General features: G+C 52.2%; 1 protein-coding gene across 3 annotated transcripts in view; it reads right to left on the bottom strand.

Annotated features, from left to right (window-relative positions):
• The window catches only part of TNIP1 (TNFAIP3 interacting protein 1), a 47,296-nt gene that overhangs the window by 29,318 nt on the left and 5,564 nt on the right, over positions 1-12,414 (bottom strand). For 2 of the 3 annotated variants that reach the window (XM_003981382.5, XM_006927975.5), the window contains exons 2-3: positions 1,676-1,847; positions 388-522 (exon numbers count right to left, since the gene is read on the bottom strand). In XM_003981382.5, the coding sequence (XP_003981431.3) occupies positions 388-522; positions 1,676-1,811 (271 nt within the window). In that variant the 5' untranslated portion in view covers positions 1,812-1,847. The remainder of the gene's footprint in view (positions 1-387; positions 523-1,675; positions 1,848-12,414) is intronic. The other variant, XM_019810511.3, reaches the window with a different exon arrangement.

Genomic DNA, 12,414 nt, shown 5'->3' with positions numbered 1-12,414 from the left:
AAGTCTGAGTGACCCGAAGTAGCTGTCTGGAACGCTAGGCCTGGCACGTGGGAGCTGCTCGTTAAATATCTGCTGACTAAATACGCTGATAGAGATCCTGAGGCCACATCTCGGGTGCAGTGCGTTGTTGTGATCCATCGCTAATGTCTGCCAGGGCCTCAGGAGTGCTGAGTCACCAGCCATTTTTACACAGAATTATTTTCAAGTCCCTTCCAAGTCTGACCTTCTCAGGGATGCTGTAGACAAAACATGACTAGGAGGATGGTCTGGGGCCCAAGGATAAATGGAGGAGACGTGGGTTTCTGAATGAGGAGGGAGACCACTGTTAAGGGTCTAAAGACTTCGGAGTCTGTTGAACGCCCGAAAACAACCCCGGCCCCCCGGTACCTGTGAGCTCAGCCAAGTGGTCAAAGGAGGCCAAAGAGGGAGATGGCGGTGGCAGCAGCTCGCTGTCCTTGACCAGCTCCTCGGCCTTCTGCCGCAGCCTGGATGCTTCCATCTGGGACTCTTCCAAAAGCTCCCCTGGGGAGATGATGGGCACAGGAGGAGCAAAGGAGTTACTCAGCTCAGTGCATCGGTTCTCCCGGCCCCATGCCCCCAAGCCTGCTTTTGCGTGGCTTCTGATGCTGCGGGTCCTGGGCTGCATTCCCACTGTTGCCTTGTGGGCCGAATGTGACACACCTCATTCCAGCCCCTAGGCATAAAGGGGCCAGGTAAAGAAGGGGCCTCACAATCAGGGAGAATGGAGTAGAGGGGAATCTAGAACAAACTCTTGACCTCCTGGCACCATCCGTCCTCCTGCCCCACTCCGGCCATTCCTGGCCAGGGGCTCTCAGACTGCCCATCATGGTACCTGCGGTTACCCACAGCCTACACCACCCTGCTCAGGGGCTGCCTGAAGGGAGGAGGCCCTTGATAATACCACCACCCCTCTCGGCCTCGGTTTTCCTTCTCCTACAAGTGGAGAATGGGAAACTCCACTCCCCCTTCCCTAAGCTGCCATTCCAAGCAGAGATCTGCCAAGCAAGGATTCAGCATTTAGAAAATCAGGCACATGAGCTCACCCCCAAAGCCTCAGGCCAGAGAAGATGGCAGCAAAGCAAAGGAAGAGTTTTAGGGGCGTAGAGGAAAGAGACTCCTCTGGACAAGGTATCAATGAATCCTTCGCATGACTGGTTCAGTCACGTGGAGGTAAGCGGACTTGCTCCAGGCAATGGGGACAGCTCAGGCAAAAGCCAGGAAAGGAGAAATCAAGGGACCTATTCCCGCTTTGCTTCAAGCCAAGCTCAGCTCCCTGCTCCAACACTTGGGGACCATGCCCTCGTTGCCCCAGTGATGCCAGCTCTATTTCTGGTGCTTCTGGAAGACAAGGCCATTCTGTTTCCATGTCCCCAAACTGGGCCTTCTAGCTCCTCCCCCACCTCCATGCCTCCTTCTAGGTCCCTCAGGTATTCTGAGTCCTGTCATCAGAAGGAGCTGGGGTGCTGGGGTGCTGGGGAATCAGGGCTGGGAATCCTGCCATCATGCTACAGAAGTGCACAAAGACACAGCTGTGGGACAGGAGCCAATGCCGGGCCAGGAGGGACAGAGGGATGACTTGGGTGGGGGCATATGCCAGCTGGCATTGCAGGCTGCAGGGAGGAGGCTTGCAGGGAGAGCGCAGGGTCTGTTTTACCTAACATCTTTATCCCTTGCATTTTTTCCTTCAGTCGGGAATTCTCCTCCACTAGGCGCTCAAAAGCTGCGGAAGCCTCTCCTGGAGGCACGCCGCCCCCAGGGTCGTAGATCCGGTATGGTCCTCTCCCTTCCATGAGGGTGGCTCCACCCCTGCCGTGGTGCCCACTTGGCTGTAAGGACAACAGCAGTATATCAGGGGGCAGGCCAGGCCACTGAGGCATCCTAGTCAATCAATGCCCCCAGAAGGCAGTCCCATAACCCAGAAAAGAACACAGCACTTGAGGCTGGTCTGGTCACAGCACAGCAGAGCAAGACAGTCACCTCCTTTGATCTGGACGCTGTGTCTCTATTAAGAGACACCCAAGAGTGGCATCAGTTTCTTTGGGCAGCCTCCCTGTGCAGCTGGTTCATTTGGAACAGTAATCCACCATGGAGTACAAGAAGGAGCAAGGGACTGGGGAGTCAAAAAGCCTGAGCTCACGTCCTGTTGGTAGGGTCCAGAAGGACAGGGACCTTGCATTATGGCAGCCCCAGCGCCCAGCTCGGTAGAGCTATAAAGTGAATGTCCAGTGAGCACTTAATGACTGAACATAATGGTCTAGCCATTAACTCACTGTGGGATTGTGGGTAGTCCCCTCCCCTCTCTGAGGGGAAATGAGAGTCTTCCACTAAATCAGTGATCTTTACGGTAAAACAAATGGGCCCTCAGGGATAAGCAAGTCAATCCAATCCAAAGTTTCACTCACATGTACGTTATCTTTTCTAAAAGAAAGAAGGAGAAACCCTGACTAATATTTAATACACTCAGTTGACACTGTCACCCTCTTCCTTCAGTCTCATATCATGTATGGTCTGTCCCTTGCAGTTCTAGTGAACAGATAAATTTTCCATCAAACGACTATCTACTTGTGCAGCAAGGGTTTTGCATCAATCTGTTCAAGTAAGTTCATCTGCTTTATTTCATTGGAAACTGCCCTGCAAAGTGATTGGAAACGCCTAGTTCTGGAACTTAGCAGAGAAACTTCTTTCTTCCTTCCAGTCATTCATTCATTCATTCATTCATTCAGCAATTATTAATTGAGCATCTACTCTGTGCTGGGTACCAGTCTGGGCACTGGGCAATTATCAGCAAATGAAACAGACAAACAAATCCCTCAGGGAGCTCACATTCTAGTGGTCAAGACAGACAGACAGCTCGATGATAGGCAGATAAACATGGTATTAGGGGTGATTAAAACATCTATGGACAACAGTTAAGCAGGGAAGTATGAGGCAGGGAACTTACTTTTAAGTGGAGTTGTCAGGAAAGGCCTCACAGAGAAGGAGGCATTTGAGCAAAGACCCGAAGAAGGTGAGGGAACTAGCCATGCAGGTTACCTGAGGGAAGAATATTCTAGGCAGAGAGAATAGTTAAGGGCAAAGGCCCCGAGGCTGAGAAGGGGACCCAGCTTCCAGCCCTGCAAAGGGCTTGCCACCCAGAAAGAGTTCCAAAGGGCAGGCTCCACTGGAGACCTCAGAAGGACTTGGGGCCCCAAAACCTCCTTCCCAAGATCATCACCCCCAGGGCAGGAATCCTCAAAGGCCCTTTGAGCACCCACACAGGGCTCACTGAAAGAAAAGGGTGAGCAAGTGTTAATAATGACAGCCCCATTCATTAATCATCTACTCGCCAGGCACTGCATTCACCGTTTCGGGTACATTATCTCAGGTAAGCTGTGCACCAACCCTAAGATACCAGCTAAATTATCCTCATTGCATAAGGGAGGCTCTGTGAGGTTAAGTACCGCAGCCAGGATTACGTGGCCAGCACATGAGAGCCAAGATGCAAACCCAGCCTTGCCTAGGAAAGCGAGTTAAATTAACCCCCTGCTACACTGGCATACAAACTCCCATTTAAGACTCAGCCCCAAGGGCCAGACAGCAAGTTCCAGCCTGTGGGGTAACACCTGCCGAGCTATCAGGTACCCTCTGGGCTGTTTCCCCTGCCCTGCAGCACAAGAAGTAATAAGCATTTTGACCAGAGGGTCCATATCACCACAGAATGGCATGGGCCAGAAAGAAAAAGAGAGTTCTGGTGAGTGGGACCCCTCCCCCAAAGACTGACAAACAGAAGATGAACATGTACTTCGAGAGGCACCCACGCCCTGCTGGGCCCCACAGACGCAAAGGACGGCTGCCCACACACCCGACACAAAAGTCATCACTGAGTTTAGGGGGGACTTGTTTTCAACGTGAAAGGTCAAGGTTATACAGCAGAGCATTAAAGCACCGACGCGTTCCCCGAACTACGAGACGGCATGGGGAAGGCACTTAGCACAGTGACTAGTGTTTAGCAAGGTGCTCAAAAATGTTGGTAGACATGGTGGGGGAGTCCTTCCTCTGCACTCCCCACTCTCCTCACGTGCCTCTCTGGCCAAATACTTACCACCCTGTATATAATGTATGTGACTGGTGTAAGCATTTGTGCATTTGACTGAGAACTTTCCGGAGGCTGTCACCAGCCTAGGTCTGGCACCTGGAAGGTGGGCCATGATTGAGAGCTGAATAGAGTTCACATATGGGAGGACTGAAGGCTTGGAAGAGGCTTGTAGCCACTTTTGGTGATAAGTGGCCCCATGTGTCCTGGGTCCTGCTCACCACTCTACACTCACCCTAAAAGGAACTCGCGGCTGACATTCCATGATGACTTGGGTATGTTTTTTTACTCCGCATCCGGCTTGCCCAGTAGACCAGGAGCTCTATGAGAGCAGGGGTCAAGTCCACCTTGTCTACCAGCGTATCTTCAGAGTGGTCCACAATAGAGCCTCAGTAAGTGTCTAATCAGAGCAGAGAGAGCCTGTGTGTGACCTGCCTCTGCCTCCTGAGAAGCCAACTGAAAACATCCCAAGAGCCTGGCTGTGACCCGCCACCGACCAGCAGCATTCGGATGGCCACATGCTTCTTCTTTTTTTTTGTGTGTGTGTTTATTTATTTTTGAGAGAGACAGAGACAAAATGCGAGTGGGTTAGGGGCAGACAGAGAGGGAGACACAGCATCCGAAGCAGGCTCCAGGCTCCGAGCTGTCAGCACAGAGCCCGACACAGGGCTTGAACTCACAAGCTGTGAGATCATGACCTGACCCGAAGTCGGATGCTTAACTGACTGAACCACCCAGGCACCCCAAGATGGCCACATACTTCTGAGACCAGGGCCGGCACAACCATGCTCCTTTAAGGATGCCCGGATGTCAGGCCAAGTGACAGAGCAGGATATGGGATACAGGAACTGAAACCTCATCTCCGTGTCCTCCAAACTTCATGACACTCAGTGTTGGGGAGCCGACACAGAAGGGGGTTCAGGGAAGCCAAGGAAGGGGCAAGCAGGCTATTCTCCCGACTCCAGCCTCGCAGGCAGCGCCCGGGGGCAGGGCAAGCGAACAGGCTGCGGGGCAGGAGGCCAACGGAGCCCACACACAACAGCCCAATGTGAGAAAACCCTCTCTGGAGGTGAGGGGAGCCACCCAGGGGAGGGCCTGGACTTCTGGAGGGAAGAAACGCAGTAAGAGAAATGGGGAATTTCCACATCCTGCTGACCTCACGCCCAGATGGTCAGCGGCAGTTCCAGGGTGACTGCCGGGCAGATGGGAACTCTCTTCCTGTCACTGTGGTTTCTGTAACCTTTCCTGAAGAGGGGAATCATTCCCAGGATGACGGAGCTGGAAGGGAATCTCCAAGGCGACTGGCATGACCCAGGGGTCCTCTGAGGGAGGGGCTGCACCCCTCTCCTGTCTCCCACAGGCAGCTGCCTCGTCTTCCCTGGTCACAGACGGCACAGTGTGTGTGGAGGGGCAAGGGGGGGCGGGCCCCCGCCCCTGCGAGGGGCAGCACCGAGGCCAGCGCCGAAGCTTCCTGGACATCGGCTCACCTGACTCTCCCTCACAGTATGAGGACAGCGAGTCAGGGCCCAGAACGTGAAGACCAAGGTCACTCAGCAAGATGGAGCTGGAACCAGAAGGTCCTTGCTCTCGATCTCGAGTCTGCCCGCTGCCCTCGCCCTCCGTTTCCGCTCCCGAGCTAAGATCCCACTGCAAAGCAGAGACCCCGCCCCATGTTCTTATAGGACCTGGTAGAATCCACGTCCATCCGGCCTGGTGCCAGCAGCTACAGAAGAGCAAGTGCCACACCAGCAGTGCGACACCAACCCCCGCCTTCTGAACACAGAAAGAGCCAGGAACGAAGTGGCAACCGCTCAGGCCTCTGTCCTAAGCAAGAGCCCAGCTGAGGGGCGCCCTGGGCTCCCACAGCCGGCCCCAACAGCCTGGGGGTCCCATCTGGGGCAGAAAGGGGCCTAGACAGATGGGAGGCCAGGCGGCAACCACAGAGTGTGAGGATGGAAAAGATGCTGTTGAACCTGAAGCAGCCCCAAAGAGGAGGACATGGTGTGACAAGGTGACAGAAGAAGAGCCAAGTGGGTGTGGTGGGTGGGTGGGGGGGGCAGAAGTGTGGGCTCAAATCACAGCCTCCATCCGAGAAGAAAAGAACTGAAAGAGGTTGGACTTGGAATTGAACTTGCATCCCAGCTCCCGCACCCAAGTGTTCTGGCCCATCTGAGACTGTCTTGTGATGAGCCGTGGGCTGGTTCCAGGAGGGGGCTCCCAGGCCCTCCAAATGACACGAGCTTGCATAACCTGTAACGTGTGCAGAACACCTAGCAGTGCCCCACGCTTTGTTTTTCCATCTGATTGTCACAACAGCGGTGGGAAGATGACAGGGCTGATGTCTGTTTGCCAGATGAGGAAACTGAGGCCCCTGGGGAACTTTAATAAGCTCAAGCTAAGGCTGCTGGGCACTGGCTGCACGCTGCGGGAAGTGAAGTTCTCCCTGCCCCCGAGGGAAAAGCCTGAGTGGATCTCTGGTACCTGGAGTCAGGAGGTCCCAGGTAGCCAACGGCCACATCCCCAGGCGGAGGCAGGGGCTGCCAGGGATGCCAGTGGGAAGGGGCAACAGAGGGCCGAAGGGAAGGGGTCTCTAGGAAGGAAGGCACAGGACAGAAAGTCAGAAGGTGCTAGCATCTACTCTGCTGTCCACTTTCATGGCCATAGGCAAGCCTGCCCACTCTCTGCACGCCGGGTCCTTGTGTGCACAGGGAGGAGCCTGGACTAGAGAGAAACATGGTGATGTCGTAGGGTGGGCCTAAGGATCAACCAAGACCCAAGCCCCGGGAGCCAGCAGCAAGGCAAGGAAAGAGAGGGGGCCCAACACACCGGAGGTAGCACAGCCGTGGAGTCAGGAAGAAAGGGTCCCGATACAGGGCGTGGGCGATGCAAGTGAGGCACACAGTGTGTAACACTGAAAGGGGTGCTCGAGTGCAAGCATGGGACCCAGAGCAGGAGCCTCCCTCAGGTGCGGCACCAGAGGGCGTCACCTGTGCTGACCCCTCCCGAGTCCCAGCTCTGTCTACCCCTGCAGGCTGTGTGCCCCTTCTGAGCCTCAGCTGCCTCTGTTGCACAACAGGAATAACAAGAGAACCCACCTGCTGTCAGATTAAAGAAATTAATCGCAAACATATGTGTACAGTTGGAAGGGAGTTCTCACTTTCTACTTCATACTTCCTGGTTACTTGATTTACTCAACAAGAAACATTCATTTTATAATAAAATTTCCAAAGTAATTATGATGTGTGTATAGCACCTAGTTAAGTGCCTGGCACGCAGTGGGTTCTTAGTAAAAGGTTGGGGCAGCCCCATAACTCCAGCCCACTGATTTAGGGCCAAGTCTCCCCCACTCCCATATACCCCCCCTTTTAACGGAGTTTTTACGTTCCTCTGCCGGCTCGGTAAGCTAGGTCGTGACACCACTGAATTTCTGGTAACTGCAAAAAAAATCGTTGAGCACGGACACTGGTACAACCACAGCTAATGGAGACGCAGCTCTGAAAAGCCGAAGGTACCACACTCACCAAAGACTGCGAAGCATCTAAGCCTCCCTTTCCTCAACTGTAAATGGGAATATCCTCCAACGCTCCCCCCCCCACCACACCCCCACCGCCCGGGATGAGAGGAAGTCATGAAAGCACCTTGCAAAGTAAAGCAAACATCTCTTCGTGTTTGTACTTTATGATGATCTCCAGTCCTCCCCACCCATTTCACCATCAGGGAAACTATGGACCCAGGGCCATCCATCAAAGAGCAAGCTGTGCCCTCTTGATGACCATCAGCAAGGACACAGCACCTACTTTAGAGGGCGTGTACTTGGGAGCACGCCCTGGCATCCTTGTCAGTGAGGACTTAATGCACTCTTGGCAACAATTCGGTAATCAAGAGGCTGCATGTAAAAACAAGGAACTGGGCCCAGAAGTCATGGGATCGAGGCAACGTCCACCAGAGCAAACATCTTCCCCCTCGCTGGGCTTCAGTTTCCTAAAAGGAGGGGCCTGTATCTGCAACACTAGCAATAACATAAGGGATTGACTAGACAATCTTTAAGGCCCCTTCTAGTTCTGACATTCCAGAACTTACAATTTATCGTCGCCCCTTTCTGTAACCGTCTGACCTTGAAAAGGCTGCTCTCCTCAGCGCCAATCCCTCCTAATTCCCAAGTGGATTCCCCTGAACCAAGAGTCTTCCCACAAGTGCTATCAGAGTGCCTCTGCCGCCCCCAAGAGCAGTCAGAGACCCCAAATGATGTCTGCAGCCCTTCGCCGGGTCCTCCCCGCCTCCCTAGCATGCACCCAGGCTCCAGTCCAGCTTGAGGACTGTGTCCCTCAAACACAGCATACATCTCCTCTGTGTCCTTCTTCCTCCTGTCCCCTGTGCTGCCTCACCCACAGAGGGAGCCCCACTGGCTCCACTCAGCCTCCAAGATGCAGGCTCCCCATCATGAGCCTGGGGACAAGACCGTGGACCAGAACCATCAGCTGGCTGGCACCACTGCAAAAGGAGGAGAAGGAGCATCTGACGCAAGCTGGGAGAGGACCTGGCAGTTAAGTGCTACCATATGCCAGGCACGGGGCTGTATCATTATGCACATTGCTTCATTTTCTCCTCACCATAGAGATGAAAACTGTCCCTGTTTTCCAGCAAGGAAACCAATCTTCTCAGCTAGATAGTGTTATCTCTATTTTTCAGGTAAGGAAGCCGACTCAGAGAGGTTAAGTCACTTGCCTAAAAACACACAGCTGGTGAGTGGCAGAACAAATAATCCAGGCTCAATCTGTCGGACTCCAACACTGGGTGCCCTTTTCACTGGCCCGCACCGCCTGAGAGACAAGGGGCTGAGGCACAGTGGGATGAAACCAGTCCTGCCGTCTGGCTATCTGGAACATGCTCCCCAGTTCCCAGCACCTGCCTCCATCCATCTCCAATTTTGTATACAACCAGGCCCCAGTCTGCCCTTGATCACCTGCAGTCACCAGGGCTTAGAATCTCAGGCTGGAAGGAAGCTCAGGGGAAATTCAGTCCTGTACTTATCCAGTCCCCAGGGGAGCCAAGGGACTCCAGATGACCATCTTAGGGACCCAACTTCCTCCCTAAGGACCCTCCCCTGGGTAACCAACACTGGCTGTGGTTAGACTACTCCCAGTTTGACTTCTACCAGCCCTTACTTTACCCTCTGGGGTCCTCTAGAATAAGGAACAAGATGCCCCTCTTCTCCAGTTCAGCCCTCCAGAGATTTGGAACCTATAGCATTCTCTTGAAGCTGATTAGACCCCGTTCCCTGTGCTGTTCCTTGAGGGACTGGCTTCTAGACCCCTCCCCCTCCCCACCTCCCTCAACCCTCTACCACTACCCTATCCGTAGCTGGTCCTGAAATTGGACACAACACTCCAGGTGTGGTTTACCTGACCAAACAGAAGAACTTTCACCTCCACCTTTTTAGGTATTGTGTTTCTCTTGATACAGCCTTTTGTACATTTGTTTTTCTTATAGCTGGGTCACCCACAGCGTGGAATGTTGTTTCTCAATGACGTCAACACCTGCTTGTACGCCTGATCAGTTGAGAACAAAGTTCTCATAGAAAAGTAACGCTTGAAGTTTCAATCATCTACAGGACCAGAGGTAACTGACTATATCAGTAATCCTCTAAGAATCCAGAAATTTTTGCGTCACTGCCCACAGGAGCTGAACAAAAATGTGCACTGCCACATGCTTTGTAACTGCGAAATGTCCTAAACGTCCCCCAGGGAGGCACTGGTTTTATAAACCCTGGTGCATTCACTCACTGGAATACTAAGCAGTCATCAAAAAGAACGGGGCAGACTGATGTGCAATGACTTCAAAACATGTCCATAAAATATCGTTAGGGATAAAACGCAAAGTATAATACAATACTATTTTTGTATTTCTTTTTAAAATTTATTTATTTTTTTTAGTAATTCCTACACCCAGTGTGGGGCTCCAACTTACGAACCTGAGATCAAGAGTTGTATGTTCTTCTGGCTGAGCCAGCCAGGCACTCCAGGATACTACTTTAAAAAAAACCCACATACAACTGCATGTGTGTCTATATGTACGTACATGTACGTGTAGATACACAGACACATACACGTCTATATACATACATGTGTGTAAAATCTTAAATCACATAGAAAAAGGTTTGGAAAGATGCACACCAAGCGAGCTCTAGAGAGGGACTTGGGATAGGGACTAGAAACAAGAGAAACTTTTATTTTACTTATAAAACTGAAACTCTTTTCAAGGGAAATCTAGTCCTGTTCTATTTTAAAAATACAGTCGGGGGGCACCTGGGTGGCTCAGTAGGTTGAACGTCTGACTCTTGATTTCGACTCAGGTCATGATCCTAGGATCATGGGATTGAGCCCCACGTCGGGCTCTGTGCTGAGTGTGGAGCCTGCTTAGGATTTTCTGTCTCTCTTTCTCTTTCTCCACCCCCCCCCCCCACCATGTGCATGTGCACACTCTCTCTATACATAAAAAAATAAAAATACAGTGGGGATAGGGGAAGGGAAAAAGAAGGAGAAAGAAGACATCTTTCTTTTTTTTAATTTTTTAAAAATGTTTATTCATTTTTGAAGGAGAGAGAGACAAAGCGGCAGCAGGGGAGGGGCAGAGAGAGAGGGAGACACAGAATCCGAAGCAGGCTCCAGACTACGAGCTGTCAGCACAGAGCCCGATGCGGGGCTCGAACTCACAAGCTGTGAGATCGTGACCTGAGCTGAAGTCGGAAGCTTAACTGACTGAGCCACCCAGGTGCCCTGAAAGAAGACATCTTTCATTTTTTACTTTATGCCTTTTGTATTGCTTTGGTTCTGGGGAATTTTCCTCTGATGAGAATGTCATTGTAACTTTTTTAAAGGGATATCTGAAAATAAGTTTTAAAAATTTAAGTGTCTTGGGGCACCTGGGTGGCTCAGTCAGTTGAGCGTCCAACTTCGGCACAGGTCATGGTCTCACGGTTCGTGAGTTTGAGCTTCATATCGGGCTCTCTGCTGTCAGCACAGAGACGACTTCGGATCTTCTATACCACCACCACCCCCACCCCCACCGCCACCTCGGCCTGTCTCCCTCTCTCTCTTTCTCTCTCTCTCAAAAATATATAAACATCAAAAAAATTTTCTAAGTTCTGACAAGGTCATGACAATAGGGAAGGCCCATTCTTCTGGCACCAAATGAAGCCTGGAGGGCTGCGGGCAGGGGTGAGAGCTCATCATGTACCGGCTTCATACGGACAGACAAGGTTATAGGGTTTTGATCACAAGAAAATTCCAGGAGCAAGTTTTCTAGTCAGGGAAGTCAGTGAATGGAGAGTTGGCAACTGTAGAGGCGAGTTTCAACCTGGAAACTACTGGAAAGGATCTGGCTTTGGGAAGGCCAGGGCTGGCCTTGAGATGACAAAGGTGGGAAGAGAAGCAACAGACTTTGGATAACCACCCTCAACTGGGAACAGTACAAAGCTCCCCGCCCACCGCCTGTGGGTCCTCACAGCAGGAACACCTGCTTTGCTGGAGAGGAAGCAGAGTCCAGACAGGTGCAGAGCTTGGCTCAAGGCCACACGACTGCCAAAGGACAAAGCAGAACCCACACCTGATCATCTACCACTGGTTCCACCCTGTACTCCTTGCTACCGAAAGCTTCCTAAGAGGGGTTGAGAGAGCAGCCCCAGCAACCCCAGCCCATGTTCCTTCCATCCCATGCGTGCCTCCTCTCAGCTCCTGCGATCCACAGGTACACACACTCCGTGCCTAGAAGCCAGCTTCCATCCCAGCGGCTGGGACATCACTTGGCCCAGAAGGAGTGCCTCAACTATCAGCCATGGGGACAAAGGGCACCAGGTCCACCCTTAGACAAAAGGGACTTGGCTGGCCTTCTGTCTCCCAGTCCCCAATATGCCCAAAGCTGGTTAGCCAATGAAGGCTTTCTCCAACTTTGTAACTACCCCTCCAAGGGGGAAGGGGACAACCTGTAGGAATTTCCCTTCTCGGGGACGTCTGGGTGGCTCAGTCAGTTTAAATGTCCGACTTTGACTCAGGTTATGATCTCACGGTTTGTAGGTTCGAGCCCCATGTTGGGCTCTGTGCTGACAGCTCAGAGCCTGGAGGCTGCTTCCGATTCTGTGTGTCTCTCTGTCTCTGCCCCTCCCTTGCGTGCGTGCTCTCTCTCTCTCTCTAAAAAAAAAAAAAAAAAAAAAAAGAATTTCCCTTCTCTACATATGGTGGAAGGAGGGCTCAAACCCTGGCTCAGTTCCTTGCCAGGTGACCCTGAACATACTACCCTTGCTCCTCCCCGTGGAAATGCTGGGA

The sequence above is a fragment of the Felis catus genome, chromosome A1 (genome assembly GCF_018350175.1).
Source record: "Felis catus isolate Fca126 chromosome A1, F.catus_Fca126_mat1.0, whole genome shotgun sequence".
In the NCBI taxonomy this organism is placed as follows: Eukaryota; Metazoa; Chordata; class Mammalia; order Carnivora; family Felidae; genus Felis; species Felis catus.
The sequence above is the reverse complement of the archived record's forward strand: the minus strand, read 5'-3'. Positions and strand labels throughout refer to the sequence as shown.